This window comes from Chlamydotis macqueenii, chromosome 2 (assembly GCF_036417535.1).
Source record: "Chlamydotis macqueenii isolate bChlMac1 chromosome 2, bChlMac1.mat, whole genome shotgun sequence".
Classification (NCBI taxonomy): Eukaryota; Metazoa; Chordata; class Aves; order Otidiformes; family Otididae; genus Chlamydotis; species Chlamydotis macqueenii.
Window position 1 is genome coordinate 36,235,818 of NC_141557.1, and position 17,290 is coordinate 36,253,107.

General features: G+C 40.7%; 1 protein-coding gene across 1 annotated transcript in view; it reads right to left on the reverse strand.

The window, feature by feature from the left end:
* Positions 1-696, reverse strand: part of JAZF1 (JAZF zinc finger 1) — a 196,006-nt gene extending 195,310 nt beyond the window's left edge. Inside the window, exon 1 of the mRNA XM_086741577.1 lies at positions 474-696. Coding sequence (XP_086597703.1) covers positions 474-588 — 115 coding nt within the window. The 5' untranslated portion in view covers positions 589-696. The remainder of the gene's footprint in view (positions 1-473) is intronic.
* Positions 697-17,290: the final 16,594 nt, after the last annotated feature.

Sequence of the window (17,290 nt, forward strand, 5' to 3'; positions counted from 1 at the left end):
GACTCCCTCCCTCCCCGGAGCCCTGACAGCCAGAGCCGGGGCGGAAGCAGCAGGCGGCGTGCTGTGCCCGTCCTCCTCCCTCCTCCACCGCCTCCTCCGGGCTTCTGCGCTCCCTCCTGCCAATGCAAACTAACTCCCCCCTCGCCAGGGCCGGCGGGCTGCACGCCTCCCCCGCACCCACCCATGCCGCCGCCGCGCCGCACGCCGCCTCCCCGAGGAGCCCTCCACGTCGCCCGCAGGACCTCTCCTGCCACTCCTCGCCCGCCGACCTCCCTCCACCAGCGGCCACCGCCCCCCTCGGCTTCCACTGCACCTTGTGCCTGCCTTCCTCCCCCCCCCCACCCCGCCCCGCCGCCGCTGCCGCCGCACACGCGGCCCCCACGCCCCCTGCGCCCGCCGCCGCGGGGCGCCCCCGCCGCCCGCCCTGCCCTGCCCCGGTCGCGGCCCCTGCCCCGGCCCCGCGGGGCACTCACCGATGTGGTTGTCCTCGATGTGCTCGATGAGCTCCGCCAGGGTTGGGAAGTGGAGCCCGCAGCCCCCGAACCTGCAGGCGTTGGAGAAGAAGGAGGCGGCGGCGATGCCTGTCATGGTGTTACATCGAGATCCCCCTGCGGTGCCTGCTCTGCCAGGGCCGGCGGCGGCAGGGCGGGGAGAGGCGGGGGCAAGGGGGGGAACGGGACGGAGAGAGAGAGATGGGGAGCGAGAGAGAGAGGGTGGGGGTGGGGAGGAGGAGGTGGCGGCCGCGGCGGCGGCAGCAGCGTCGGGAGCGGCGGAGGGGAGGGACGGGCTGGGTGGGGGGAGATGAGGCAGCCGCAGCTGGGAGGAGGGACCAGCACGGCTCTGTAACAGCTGTGCTGCCCCGGCGGCGGCCGCCGGCAGCGGGAGGAGCAGGGCACCCGGGCCGCCCGCCGCCGCCGGGGGACACCCGCGCCTCCCCGCCGCGGGGGCGGCGGAAGCTGCTGTCCGGCACGGAGCGGGGGTGGGGAGGGGAGGAGGGCGCGCCCCGCCGCTAACTTTCCCCCTCAGCCTCTCGCAGACGGTGGTGAGGCTGGGGGCTGCTCCTGGGGTGGGTGCTGGGGCCGGGAAGGTGGCGCCCGCCCCGGCAGCTGGCTCCTAAGGCGGCCGTCACCTCCGCCGCATCGGGGGGAAGCGATCAGCCCTCGCCGAGGTCGCTAAACCGAGGGGGAGCTGAGGCCACCAGACCCAACCCCTCACCTGCCCAGCTACCAGCTGGAGGCCCGGGCCACCTGCGCTCCCTGTGGCCGGCCAGGCCTCGGGGGCAGCGGGGTCTCCCCGCAGCCAGGTGGGCCCCGGCCCCCTCCCGCGACCTCCCCGAGCAGCCGGTTGCAGCCCGCGGGCCGGATCCTGCCCGCCTTCGCCCGGCGGCCACCAGCGAGCCCGCTGGGGCGGGGCGGGGGCGAGGGCTGCGGCCCTGGGGGGAGAGTTGGCAGGAGTGGCACACAGCTTGCTCCCAAACCGTATTTTGACTTTTTGTCTCCAGAAAGCTACTCAGCAGAGAGGCTGACTGATTAATTGATTTTAATGAAGGTCTCCCTAGGCTCAAATTCGCAGACAGCTTTATTTAAAATTAAAAAGGGGGGGAAAAAGTGAGAGAGTGCTTCTCAGGAAGGCTTCGCCCCCCACTTCTGTTTTTGTTTTGTTTTTTTTTTCCATATTTATGCAGTTCTATAGTATTACTAATGATTTGGGGCAAAAACAGTGACTAAACAAGGCCTCAAAAATCTGCATAAGGCTCTCTTAATTGTGCAGACATAAGTGATTCCATTGATCCCGCTGATGGGTAACAGTCCCAGCCTGTTCTCATCTCTGTAAAATGAAGCATGTGCAGAGCCCTTGCCTGTTTTATTAACTGTATTGCAGGTGGGGATGTTCCTAGCATTGCTGTGGGAGCCAAAGAATAGCGAAGCCTGAAAGTGCAGTTGAACAGTTAGTGAATGGAAAGATAAGTGTTTGCCCATTTACTTAAAGCTTGCAAAATCCCAATGCTAGTTCCTGGTGTCCTGCATATTGGAGAACCTATGGTTCATGGTGACAAGACAAGCTTTATCTTGCAGGTTATGTTAGTCACTTTCTCACACATTCACTTTAATATTTTTCTGATGTCTTGCCTTCATCCAATGATTTTCTTGATGTATGAATCCACTCCATTTAGTTTATACCGAAGAAAACAAAGCAAGTACAAACCCTGCTTTCCAGAAAAATAGCATGTGAAGAAATCTTTTATTTCAACACATAGAGCTGGAGTTTGTGAATAGAGTTTGTGTACCCTTGAGATGCTGAACCACAGAACTGTAACAATATAATGGTTAAAGAAATAGTAATATGTCCACACAGTAGTCCACAGTATGTTGTCAGGGTTGACTGCAGTCTAGAGAGTTGGAGAACTGCTGCTGTTAGGCATTTCATGAAAATGTGTAATTATTTTGAATAATACAGAGAGATTTGGTATCAGACTTCTGTCATTTGATCCACCTGTTTCAAGCATAGCTTCTTCACAGGTTACTCTTATTCTAACTTCTCCGCTGTCTTTCTGATTCTGTCAAAGAAACTTGCTCACTACGAGCTGACTCGATGAAGGAAGAGTTGTTCCTGATTAAGGCCATGATCCTGGAAACTCATACCACACAAGCTGCTGTTGTGAATAATGCTATAAAATCAGGTGTGTGCAAATGCCCATGTGGATAAGGACATAAAGCAATAAAGGGCAAGTGGGGAAGAGGAGTAAAATGGTAAGCATCTTCCCTAATAAGTGCAGTTTTGGAGATTAATTTGTAGAGTCAAACATGTAGGCCTTTTCCAGCCTATAGTGGTTTTGTTAAGTGTGACTTCTCAGCACTGTTAACAATATCAGAATTGTAGATTTTATGGTTTTGTTTGCATGTAAGTAGGTACTCTCAGTGTTGATCACCAGCATAATTCAAACAAAATTTCTAAGGCAAGAAATCAAGATTAGTCAGGATGAGCATTAAATATAAGAATTTTACGTGGCTGATCTATCAAGGTCAACAGATGTGTCATTTAGTCTATTTGTTATGAAACAAAACTGTGATGGACATTGGGTTGGTATAAATAACTTCCAGTAGCTATTAACAAAGAACACTGGTCACCTACAAAAAAAAATAAAAGTAGCTTTGTAGCTGTCAAGTAATAAACATTCATGGTTAACCACCTGCTAGTAATAGACAATGTAATGATTGCTTTCTGATGTGTGAACTTGTTCAGTTAGCTGCAGGTCTCTTCATTCATTGTTTCCTAAATTCTCTGGATTTTTGAGACCTTTGAGTTAGGGAGAGCACTTAACTCTTGCAGCAGTCAAGAAGAGCTGGAAAGTCAGCATTTACTTAATATCCCATAGGATAAGGATTCAGGTTAGGATTTTTAAATGAAATTACTCATCCTATTCTGTAGGGCCTAATTTTCTAGACATTCAGCTTTGATGGCTTCACTAGAAGTTAGAATAGTTAAACCACTTCGGTTTTTTTTCCCTATGATTTAAGCACTTGAAACAGTCTCCCTGGTTGTTTTTTTTGTTTGTTTGTTTGTTTGTTTTTTTTTCCTTTCGTAGTGGCTTTTCTTCCCTGCATAGTTAAGGGTCTTCTGCCCCTGGTTTTGTTGTCAGGGCAAGGGACCAGGCTTATGACAGACAGGCATGAACAAACCCAGTGAAGAATGCCCCAAACTTAACTCGTCTCATTCCTCACTCACCACTGTTGTCATGTTCTCATCTCTATATTACAGACAAAATACATTATGTCCAGATAATATGTAGTGTTTGTAGGAAGAACACATACTCCTCCCTGCGTACTACTTGTTCTTCCCTCAAGTATCTGGGAGACAGAGTAATTTTGTCAAACTTACCAGTATTTTACCTGATCCAACATGTTTTCAGGTTCTTTATTGTGAATGATCATTCTCTTATTCAAGCTTTACTAGGATAGAGAACTAGGGTGTCCATATGACAAACTGGCAAACTAAGAAAGTGCTCAGAAGTTGCCGCTGTTGGTTTTTTTTTTTCTGTGGAAGAAATAAATGGAAATTAGACCCAAGTGATTTGGCAAGCCGGGGCTAATTGCTAAGTAGATCCATTTCAGAGGTGATAATAGCTATCTTAAAGGATACTTCAAATAAATGGAGCTGAGAAAAAGCTCAAATGGCTGGTAGGCCCTGTTTTATTTGGTTTTGAAGAAGTTATTTTGAAGGCTCCTAAGACCTTTGGTTCAACAATCATTTTGGCTTAGGCAGACTCTTAGGCACAACTGGGAGCAGGGCTGTGTGTGAGAAGAAGGGCGTGCTGCTGTTCAGACCTCCTTACAAGGCTGAGGGCTGCTTAACTGAGTAGATTTCCAGATAATTTGATTATCTGCTTATAAGTGCATACATTAGGATTGCATCTTTTCTTTACTAGCTTCATATCTTTGTGCCTCATTTTAAGTCCATTTTGATAAGTATGAAGCAAGTTTAGAATAATTTTAATTAATTTATTCCTTAAACTGATGGTTTGTAATCTTGGCTTGGTAAGATCTCTTATGTCCTTAGCTGATCTGACTCTTAGACCTTTTTCAATGACTTTTGACTGCTGGTCTTTCTAGTAACTATTTTTTACTAGTAACTTAGTAGTTATATGGTGGTAATTAGTTGCTGTAACTGCTGGTCCTTATCTGGGGATAGATTGCTACCATCCACTCATACTGTTCTGGATTCCTGAAAGTTAATTATTCTGTCCTAATGCTCTCTGGAAGGCTAGAGGTCTGAATTTGAAAAACTTGGTAGCTGCTGCCCTTTGTGCTTTGAGGGTGATAAGGCTTTATGGAAGACACCACTCCCCTGTCAAATAGCAAAGAAAAGCTAATACTTGCTTCAGAGTCTTGTTTCAAGCGTAATTTAAGTACTTGTTTTCAGCTGCGTTTACAATAGCGGAGCGTTACTGAGAAGATTGTTATGACTCTTGCACAAGAATGATGTGAATCAGGGAAACTTTTAAAAATTACAATCTTTCTTACAGTTCTGGTTTTTACACTACTGAAGTAATACTTGAAAATATCTGCTTATGTTTGTTCTAAAGAAAGATAATAAAGATAATTGGATATTACAAAGAAATGGTTGGCAACCTTCCCCTAAAAAAAATTACTGATTCATTTTTCAGTAACAATTTAAATCACTTTATTTCTGCTTGCCTCTGCATACTGACCTTGTAAGAAATGTCTCACAATTTGAGAATATTTCATAACAGAGACATATCACTGCTGCAAAATCATTATACAAGTAAAACATATTTATGCAGTTTGTGTCACGAGAATCCTATTTTTAATTTATACTGCTGAATTAGTTTTCTCTTGGCAGTGCACTGTGTAGCTTCAGGGTGCAATGGAAAAACAAAATGTTAAGCTGGGAAAGCACTGTATTCCCCACTAGTTCCAGATGCCCCAAAACAATAGATAGAAATCCTGCTTAGCTGAACTTTCTGAGAGACTTCCACATTTTCAGAAGGACAAAGCTTCAGATAAACAGGAGATCAAAGTTGCCTCTGTATTTCCAGTTACCTGTAACCTAGAAAAAAAAGGAATTTTCTTGTCTTGTTTTTACTACTTCAGGAAATTTGGAGCTAACGTGATGTTGTAGCGTAAACCACTGTTACAGTGTTAATCTGCCTTGGAATTATAAAATGCAAGCTATTTCAATGGTCTCTTGTAAGAACCCACAATTACATAGGTATTGAATAACCTACTCTATTCTTACTATGAGTTATAGCAGAATACTTTACTAAAAGCTTTTATGTTGTTTCACTCAGACAATTGGAGATAATTAACATGTGCTTTTAAAAATAACAGGCTAGAAAAAACCACAATTTTGCAAGTTTATCTCAACAAGAGGTAAACTTGTTCTTTAATGAAGGTTAATAGTATAGAGTGAAACTTTCACTTTAATATCTTTTACAGCATCTCAAAAATGCAGAAGTCTATAATGCTGAAATTTTTACCTTTTCTCTATGTTTACTTGCTAAATTGAGCGTTCAACTTGTGACAGGATTTCATGGCATCTACTGACATAATAATTCAAGAAGTCAATTACAAAAAGGCAACTTCATTCCAAAAATGTGTTGAGATTATAGTATCATTTTCACAAAAAAAAAATCCTAAATTCGAACAAGCACTTCCTGGTTTTCTTTGTTTGGAGTAGAAGTGTCATCACAACTGCCAGAATGTCAAACTCTCTTATCCTCTGACCCTGAAGTTCCTTTAGGCTGCTATAGTTACAGGGTGATTTAAAACAATCCTAAGGCAACTCTAACTTATATCAGTGCTCTGGAGTGCAAAGACATGAAAAGTCCCATGTGGTTTGTGCCATCTCATGTTTTCCTTCCTATTTGCTGATTCTACTACCCCAAATCAAAATTTACCTAGGAAAATCCAAGTCCTTTGTTCCTGCATCTTCCAGTCACAGGGAACTGTGTATTTTAGAGCCTGCAAATTCAGAACAGACTCTCTTCTGTTTAGCCTGAGAATTTTCCATTTAAAAATTCTTCATTGAGCCAAGAATACTGGTGACAGGGAGAATTCTGCACTGAGGCATAGATGCTAGCAAAAATCCACTTGCTAAATCATATGTAGGATTGGAGAATCCCCAGTGTTCAATCAGGCAATTACATAGGGAATTATTCCTGTTCTTAAAAGACATACCTTCCTCAGATTCTCAGGTTGGGTTAGGGAGAAGGTGGCTTTGGCATAAAGTTAACTTACAGCACTAGGGATGGTTTGTAGTCTCTAAGAAAAGGAAGTCGGGTAACTTTTTTAACAGGAGGCCTGGCAATCATTGACTGTGGAGCCTGACATCACTGGAAAGGAAATCCACAGTTCAGAATAAGATTGGTTTTCAAATGAAAGAAACCCCTCTCTTAGTAAACCTCTCAAATGATCTCTGGCAAATGAACTGTCAGAAGCTCAGCTGCAAGAATTATGCAAATCACTTGCAATCACCACCGAGGGTGGTTTGTCAAATAAACATGTATTTCTTGTGACAGCTAAAATCGGAGATACAAATAACATGCCTGTTATCATCACACAGATCGTGAGGACTGAATATGGCCGCTACAATTTTGAACAAAAGAACAGAAGAGCATCAGCTAGTGAAAATTTATGTAGTGCTCTGGTAGCAGCTGAGGACCTCTGAAGAGACTCTCCCCTTCGCTGAGCAGATTGCTACACATGGTTTACTTGGAATCTCCTGTTCAAATTCATAGATATATTGCATCACTGGAAGTAGATGTTGGACAGGAATAAAAGAAACAAAACCTCTGGAAAACTAAAATGGAATATTAAAATGGTTCTATGCAAAAAAAAAATCCGAAATTAGGAAACTCGCAGGTGGATAGTACAGTACTAAGAAAAACTAAAAAGAGGAGAAACTATGTGAACAGCTATCTGAGAGAAACATGGGAAAGGACAGATGATGAAGAGTGGGGATCTAACTCTTCCTCAAAGACAGTATTTGCTGTCGCCATCTTAGGCAGGGCATTGAATGAATGCCCCATGAAGATAAGTGCCAAGAAGACCCAAAGGTTCCCTTGTTTCCTGCAGAGGAATACATAGCTGTGAACCCTTCAGGTGTTATTCTGATACCTTTCAATGTGTATTACATCATAAATCTTACATTTAAAACAAAGAAAGTTGGCATGTTTCCACAAAAATTATCCTTGTCCTCAACTGCATAACAATGTATAAGGGTTGGAAGCTGCAAGATACTTAATTACATTAAATCCTCACTAATTTTCTATCTATTCTGACTTGTGTATACCCACTGTCTTAAGTGTGATTTTAGGTATTCAGTGCTTTGCAGAATTTCATCTGTAAACAGCTGCAGAAGCTCCTGCTTTACATAAACAAAAAACTGCTCATCATAGTCTCAGAAAGTCATGGGTCTGCTTTATAAATAAACAAACAAACAAAAATGCCTATGCATGATGCAGTATTTGGAAACAAACTTAGACATCGCTCCCTCTTCAGAACATCTCCAGATTTAGTTATCTCACATGAAACAAAAGGGGCTAACATGCTTTTGCAGTAGATGTCAAGAGCTCCTACTGAGGGAAGGCGTGAAATAAAAAATGATAAATTTGTAGTATTTTAATACGGTATTATAAAGCACAGGCAGAATGCTGAAGTGTCTTACCTCTTGGTTCCAGCTTTTATACCTGCATTCTGCAAATTCACTGTATTTCAACCTAAACAAATTACTGACTGTCCGACAACAACTTTTTCAAACTACAGTGTGTAAGAGAAAAGAATGTTCCATGGGCATAGAGCTACTTAATCTTACAGAAGGAAAAAAAAAGGCATATCCTATGCCCTCCTCATTTTCAGTTTCTTTCTTACAAAACTCTTAATGGAAATATATCTTTGTAATAGCATCTGTGTATATCTACAGATAACAATCCCAATGTCTTTAGTTATTTTTCCTGCCTCTGTGTGTTTATATTGTAACTAGACCATGGCCAGCCCCACAAAAGTATCAAAGGGTATATTGAAACAAGAATCCTTATCCCTGCTTTTCTCCTGTACGTGGACCAAACAGAACAGGTATTATTTGCAAGAGGTCTCTTGCTTCTTTTTGTTTTTGTTTTGTGTTCAGATTACTTTTGCTTAATTCTTTGTGCCAATCTATCTTCCAGCATATAATTTGAACACCCAAAATTGTACCAGAAAAAAGACTTGGGGAGCTTAATAAACAAAAAACTTCCTTAGCTTTTCTCTAGAGAGGTCCACCAATACATACATGTGATTATTATTTTTTTTATGTGTGTTGCATCTATTTTTAATACTTTATTTTGTATAGTTTTGGAGTATACAGGTGTGTGAAACTGTACAAAGAGTACCATTAGAGACCTCTTACATACTTAACAGATGTGCTGTGACTCCTTGTGATGGTAGTAAAAATGTACTCGAAAGCATTGGCAGGTTCACACTTTGCCTTCAGCTGGTTTGTGTGACGTGTTTCCAGCTTAGCTGTAGCTTGAGAAACTGCATGCTCACATTGTGTTGTCTTGGAAGTACACACAAAATTGCCTCTTAAATTTTAAACCTGAAATGATTTGTTGATGTACAAACATAGAAAAAATATAATTTAATTAAAAACTCTTAATATGTAACAATATCTCCTCATTGGCTTAGCAGTCAGATGTTGCTGTTTGGCCTTTCTTTGATAATCGCTTTGTCCTTTGAGCGTTGTTACAGTAATTTTTATATGGATAAAATAATAATTAAATCTTTAAACTTAGTGTATTATGTAGATAAGAAGGACTTTTTCAGCTGAAATAAACTATCATGGATCCACAAAAGTAGTTGGAGCTTTTATTTGGGGTAGGGTTTCAGAGAAAAGACTAGATCAGACTATGCAATGTGGAACTGTGGTCATATCCTAGTCTCCATGCCGCAAGTTTACCACTGTTTTAGGTCCTGGTCATAGAAAGCAGATGGATTTCTTTCCCGTGTCCCTTAACTATCCCCAGCTGAAGCCGGAGGAGTTCCACACCTACATGGCTTTACATGCAGTTCACAGATGCTTTGTAGCATTAATGTTTCTGAGTACAGTTCTTCTGTCTGATCTACTTTGTCAAACTAACAAGATTGGCAGTGAGGAATTTATGATTCACTTTGTTTTGGTTTTGTTCTGATTTTCTTTTGTTTCTGCTGTCTGGGAAAGCAGGAGCCAAATACTTTTTTTCCTCCTTTCTCTAGATTGTTGGGTTTTTTGATAAACATATTAAAAGGACTATTAATACTTGGGCAATATCCTTGATTCTGCAGTGGCTGCCTTGTGCACCTTTGATGTTACAGAACAGTGATGATGGTGGCTCAGCCTGACTCTTGAGAGCATGATTTCCTTGGTGAAGAGATGGTGATGAGCCCTGAGAAGGGTCTATTCAAAGTATTTCCCACCTTTCCAGCAGTACGTCTGAGAGAAAATAAGAATGATCTCGGGAGGGCCACAACAGGCTAGTGTAGGTGTCAGTATTACTCTAACTGCTGCAAGCATGTCGCCTTAATAGGCCAGGACAAATCAAAACCAGAAAGAAGGGCAGTTTATTGGTCTACAAGAAATGTAGACAGTTTGGTCAAGTGGCAGAAAATAGCCTTTATTTTACTTGCCACTGTTCAAGATCCAGGTGGGAGCATTTGACATGGTAGTGAGTTTTGAGGACCTGTCTTAAGGACCTTAGTGAATGTAAGAACTATTTATCCCTGAAAACTACCATTATTTTTTATTTAAGCATGTTTCCAGTGTCCCTCTTCATTTTACAAAGTAGACTTTTGCTTGTGCAGGCTATTTTCAGGTGAGATGTCTATTTCATAGAGAGCTCCAGGCTAAATCTGTTTCTGAAGTCATCAGGCCAGACTTCTCATGCTTAAGAAATGGGGAAGTTTACGCTCTCACCACAGCATCTGCATAATCATAATCAGCAGATTTGGTTTTGCTGGACAGGTTAAGTAAGTCCAGACCAGCACTGCTCACCCAAATTGTTTGAATATCCTTCACTGCAAGAAAACTGCCACTTACTTTGCGTGTGGTGCTGCTCAATTCTGTCAGAACAGTTTAAGTGAAAGATGGCCATATCCTCATTGCCAGCATTTTTCACTGGCAGAATAGAAGTTTGGGGAGCACTTCTAATTCCCTCTTCTTATCTCCTTTTTACTTCTGGAAGTGTATGGGGAAGTGTTGGGCCCCATAGTGACAGTAGTTGTCAGTTCTTCTTTAAGGACCACAAATTCTCAACTTGACTTGAAGAAGCACATAATTTCCTTACTGTCTAGTGATAAAATCTGTTGCTAATATTAGGCTAACTATGACACCGACCCACCTCATTTTGTTTGCTGAGTGGTGAATAGAATAGAGACACACTGGCATCTCCTCCTGGAGATGGATTAAGATCTGTGCTGATGGTATGAAGCCTCTCACTGCCTTGGATCACAAAATGATTTTGTCTCATTTGCTACTAAAAATGGAAGAGGTACGCTTTGGATGGTGGTATTCTCACCTTGCTGAACATTTCCAATGGCCAAAGATTGTCACCTCACTGAGTTCCATGCAGTACCTGCTTGTTTCTCCTCACTTAATGCATATAAGCTGTAATTTGAGAGTGCACGTTCAAGGTCTTTTGTACCCCGTTTCCACACTTGGGGACCAAATTGGCTCTATTATTAGCAGGAGAAAGTGGTTGGGATGGATAAGGACCAGCAGCTGTGACTTAGTCAAGGCAAGAGGAAGGTGGTACAGCAACTGGAGGAGGTAATGTGGTTTCTACCTCATTGATTTCAGGAGGTTTAGACTACCCTGTTAGACACCTAGCTGCTCGTTCTTTCCTCTCTTGTCAGCAGGAACAGAAGCTGCCTGTTCAAGGATGGCAAGGCTGACCTTTTTTTGAGGGGTGATTAATCTCATTCCATCTTGAGACATGAGCCTATGGGACAGAGGACCCAGTGCAAAGGGGAGCAGACAACTGGTACTAAGATTGTGAGGATATTGCAGTAGGACAGTGCAGTTCTGTAATCTGCTCTACACATTGGTAATTTTCCTGTAGACTACTCCATTAGAAAACTCTCAAACAAATTTGAGCCACTGCAGAAAAAATCAGTGTTTCAGGTATTAAGCAGTGTCTCTTTCCTAGCTATATGATAAGTCTTCCTTATGGTCTGCATTGCCTGCCTTCTGGTTTCTGGACTCATTTTTAGCTGTTGATTGTGATCTATAAAACCATAAATGACAAAAATTCTACTTATCTGAGATATTGACTCCAACTCTATGATATACTTGTGCACCTGAGCCCAGCTGAAGTGCCTGGCTTGAAACCCATCACTTTTTTTTTCTGTTCACAGATCCCTTAAAGCTTTTTTAACACAGGCGAAAAAAACCAAGGCCTTGTCTTCTTAGTTTTCTTTGAACTCTTCAGAATTAGCGCAAGGATTCTCTGGTGTCCCTAAATTTAAAGTAGGTTGCGAGTGAGTGGTCTAAGGAAAGAGTTGTGACAAGCCAGACTTCTGTAGGGCCCTGGGCTACTGCTTCTTCTTTCTTTGGTTTATAGTAGACCAAGCTTATTATATTTCAGGATTACTTTTTTTTTTTCCCTTGCCTGTAGGAACTGAGTGTTGCTTGAGCAGAGATTTGAGGTTTGGGTTTCTGGGAATTGCTTGCAAAGTCAGGTTTTTAATATTGTTCACATATATATATGCGTATACCTATATATGTAAAAATATGCATATACACACACACATATATGCTTACATTACTTGTTGGTAGGGTTTTGATAGGTCTGCTTATTTGTTTAGTGGGGTGCCTGCGTTTTCTGACAGCATGGTGTTCCAAGGATGAAACTGCTGTTTAACCTAACAGGGAGAGAGCGTCATACTTTGTAATTCTGGACTGCAGAACAGCACCTTGCTCCTTCTCACAGCGCAAACTGGAGTCAAGAAATAATCCTATTAGAAGGCCTCAATAATAACAGAGGCTAGGAGAACTTGAAAAAAAAATATGTAAGTGTTCTATACAGAAAAAAAAGGATAGGGTTAAAACTTCTAAATATGTAATTATTAACAAATCTATATAGAAGATGACAAATGTATTTTGTTGAGTTAGGTTTATATATTGCCTTATACATACCTTGTCTTTGTCTCTGAAAACCTATTTTTTTTTTCTTCTAGTAATTAAAAAATTCCTTCAGCAAGATGCCAAAGCCTTAAACAAGAAGGAAAAATCACTAAATCTCTGCAAACAGGAATTTAGTTCACCTACAGCTGAAGCTGTTCCTTTCAGCTCCATCTCAAACAAAAGAATAGCAATCAGGTTGCACGCTCATGAAGCAATTGGTTACAGCTGTACAACTTTAGTAGTGGGAAGAGATGCTTCCTTCCAAATATGACGCTTCCTTCTCTGAAAATAAAACTAGGTAGGGGGAATTTACCAGGCCTTATTTACTCAGAAATGTAACTGTGTTTCTTAAAATTAACTTTTGTTATTTTAGCAGAAGTTTTATTTTTTCTGACATTGCTTTTTTCAGTAAAATATTTAAAATTTATGTAGCTAAAGATTTAAGATTATCTAAAAGTTTTCAACCAGGAATTTGCACTGACCTAAATACATTGTGGGGTTTGTTTTTTTTTTTTTTAAACTCATTTAACTAAAGCCAATGCAACTTCTTTGTACAATCTTTGCATAATCACTGAACAAGAACAGGCATTAATAAGTACTTAGGCAAGGTGCAGTATCCTTTAGAAGTCTTTTCCTTCTGAAATGAATAGGGTCTAGATTACTGATGTGATCAGAAAAAGGCATTAGGGAAGTAAAATCATTAACATATGCAGAAACCAGAATTCTGCCTAAAGAAAATGGTTATGGTACTATATCTCAAGCACCTCTGCAAATACCTGCAATATTATTCTGACCGCATTTAAATAACTGGAAGTGATGCATGGGTGACAAACAGAAAAGAACAAAGATATATCTTCAAATAAAATTTCTAGAAGCTTCTTGACTTTTTCAAAAAGGCACAGACAAGAGTATCCTGATTCATTGCTATGTTGAGTGATAATAGCAAAAAATTTTGGGGAGCAAAATAGTGATTTCTCCCATAATGCAACCCACTCCCCTGCCCTGCCCCGCGACCATTTCTATTTTTATTTGACCATGTAAAGTTTTACAAGGTTTAGCCTGCTGTGTTATATCCACCCCAAACTGCTCTGCTTAGGTTATGCAGTTGCAAACCTCTACAAAGACACTTTATTTGGTTTAGAAATGGCTTGGACTCCATTTGGTTAAAGCAGTTGATCTAACACGAAATGAAATAAGCCCAGGCTGGACTAGGATAAAACTGTCCTCACCACTTTTTGCACAAGGTAATTTATATCACTTAAGAAAAGGGTTCCCCCTCACAGCTGGGATAATAATTCTTGGAAGTATATTAACCACAAAATTGAAAGCAAGCTCTTTGGGCAGACCTCATCTACAGAGGCGAGAAGCCATCCTATCTCAGAAGGAAGTAAACTTCAGAAAGGGCCTTCTCTCCGCAGGGGAATGCTCTAGCTTGTCACTGCCAGCCCACATTACTGATCATTGGTGGTTTTTTGGTTTCGTTTGTTATGTGTGGTGACTGTATGAACATTCACTGTGTGTGTTCTGGAATAATGGTGTGGTTAATGCTAATTTTCCCAAACACTTAATGGTTTTTTAAATAATTTGAGTGTTTTCAGAGTTTGGCTTCTACCTTTCTGCCTTCAACTGGCAAAAGCAACTACAGTGTCTATGATTTTTCACCCAGAATTAAATGTGCCTGCAGCTTAAGACCCATAGATAATGCCTTTTTTTTTTCCTCAGATACCATCAATTATTTAAATGAAAATTAAATGTAATTAAATTTAAATTTACACTGAAAATAAATGAATAGAAGTAATGAGGGCCTAAAAATGAAAGTCTAATCAAAAGACAGTACTGCTTTGGAATGCAAAGTATTTTTGGCTTTCCTCTCTCTTTCTATATGCTTATGTAGGTATGCATACATAGTATGTGTATGGTATAGAATATATAATAGCCTTTACTTGTTACTTGTGCGTTTTGGATTCTCCAATATAAGGACGTTGGTGCACTGTAGTGGGTCCAGTGGAGGGTTGTCAAGATGATCAGGGACTAGTGCACGTGATGTATAAGGAGAGACTTTCTTTGGCCTGCAGAAGAGAAAGCTAAGAGGAGATCTTACTACTCTCACAGCCCACCTAATGGGAGGTCGCAGAGAAGACAGAGCCAGATCCTTCTCAAAGGTGTACAGTGACAGGCAAAGGTGACAACAGACACAAATTGGATCTTGGGAAATGCCAATCAGATATTAGGAAATTTTTTTTTTCACCATGAGGATGATCAAACATTGGAGCAAATATCCGGAGATGGTGAGCAATCTCTATCCTTGGAGGGAGCCCAAACTTGGCTGGACAAGGCTCCAAGAAACCTGCTCTTGGAAGGGCATTGGGCTAGGCAGAGATCCCTTCTGATCTAAATTATTCTGTGATTTTGTGGTTTTAATGATGCATGATATATTGCTCTGAGCAAATTCTAAGCCTGAATAATTAGGCAGTCCTACCCACCTCCTCTCTTCCAGAAAAAAAAAAAAAAAAAAAATCTCAAAAACTGCAAAAAAGATTGTGATTCTTCTCTGGACAGTAAAGCTGACCCAGGAAAAATTAGGAACAGTAGTTTACAACATACAGCATGGGGTTATTATTTGTAAAAGTCTGATAATTATTTTTAAAAGTCTTATTATGAGTTACAATTACTAAAGTTACTTTTATGAGTCTGTTACTGAGACAGATGGTGGCATCCTTTAAGTTATTTGGGCACAGTTTCTTTCAAAAGTACTATTTTCCTTCCGAAAAATATTTTTTTTTCCTTCCAGTGGAAAAGCTGGCCTATGGAATTTTATTTGAGATATCTGCTGAAATAGTACATTCAGTATACTTCACATTCCTTAAGTGTTGTTCATGCTTGTAGCCCCTGGAAACCATGGGAGTTTGGGTTGCAGTAAGGCCTAAGAAAATCAGTTTGAACATTTCGTAAGCATAGATTCTTGCCTTTTGTATTTTCACTGCAAATACCAGTTAAAACTAAAATTCTGGCAGGTTTTCTGAAGAAATTAAAACTATTTCTTGTGGCTTATGTATCTTTGAATGAGCTTCTGTAATATGGAAACTGGACTATAAATGTATTGAGTAAGGCCCTATTGATATTCAGTATTTGCCAAATGATTATGCTGGATTTCATAGACTGGTACCTTTTACCTCCCTCATTTCTTCATTTAGGAATGACAATATAACTGAAGCAAAAACTGTAATTTACTGAAAATAAGCTATATAACTTTTTCTGAGCATTCAAGGCCATGGAAGTTTTCAGCTTCTATGCCAGGATACATTTTAGATTCTTAGGGCCTTAAGTTTTTTACTTTGCTTTGGGTTTGTTTTTTTGCTGGGGCTTAAATGTGGCTCGGTCTTTGTGCCTAAGGTTTTGCAGATAACTGCTGATCCATGCATTTTTCTGTGAACCGTTGCATTGCTGTTTTGTGGATTTGCAAATAGACTGTGTATAGCAAACCTAATTTCACTTTAAAAAGACTGCAGCTTTACTGCTGAAGAAGATAGTCCATTTTTGCTGAAGACAGGTGAAAAGAATAGATCGGGACTGCTGTCATCTATGCATGTGAGACAACTTAAGCATATTCAGTGTTGGAGAAGTAACAGCAGATAATACAGGAACAACTATTATTCAATGGATTTCTCAAAGACAGCAGGGGGTACTGCAAACTCAGACTTGTCTGGGTGAATAAATATATGTGGCCCAGAGGAAAAAAAATTCACTGTTGCAGAGGACTGCTTTTCTGTGGGTTTAAGTCCATCTTGACAAGTCTTGGTGAAGTATCAAATCCCTGAAAAATATTGTCCTCTATTTACTTACAGGACAGCTGTTGCACTAAACTTCCTCTACTGGCTGCCTTGACAGCATGCCTGTATGGGAAGAGTTTAAGCTCTGCAGAACTTTGACCTCTCTGCTGAATATGTCATAGAGTTCAAAACTTCATGTCTGTTTTGGCTTCGCCAACTATCATATCTCCTAGATGGAACAGAAAGCACCAAATGAATAAAGTAAGTTTGTTCTGGCTTGACTCAGATTAGTAAGTTATACCTCTCTTGCATCCATAAGTAAATGCTAATTTTATTCTCTCTGCATTGCTTTCTTGAAATTTGAAATATTTTCAAATATTTTCTTGAAATACAGGTTTATTAAATCAAGCTTTCCTTTTAATTTGTGTTTACAAAATCCACCTCATGGATACACAACCAAGACCACCTAATATAATTTTGTCTTCTGTAAATGGTTTGTACAGTCAGGTGTCCCATGTCATTCTTAAAGGGATGAATTGCATATATGTGATATGAAATTACTTATAAAAATAATAAAATTATAAGCTCAAATAGATAGTATATTCAGTATTCACTATATAGTATATTAATTATTCAATACATGCTTCACTGTGACTTCAAAAAGGAAGGTTACATAAAAAATAGAAATCTAACCAGAAAGTTTTCATGGAAAAATTGCTAACCTAGGTACCCTCAAACAGTGTAATGACAGAATTAAATTTAATTCAGTTCTGAACTCTAGCTCTGCTGGAATCTCCTTTAGAATTGTAGGAAAACACTGCTTCATCTTATTTTTCCTTGTATTCACACATCAAGAATATAAG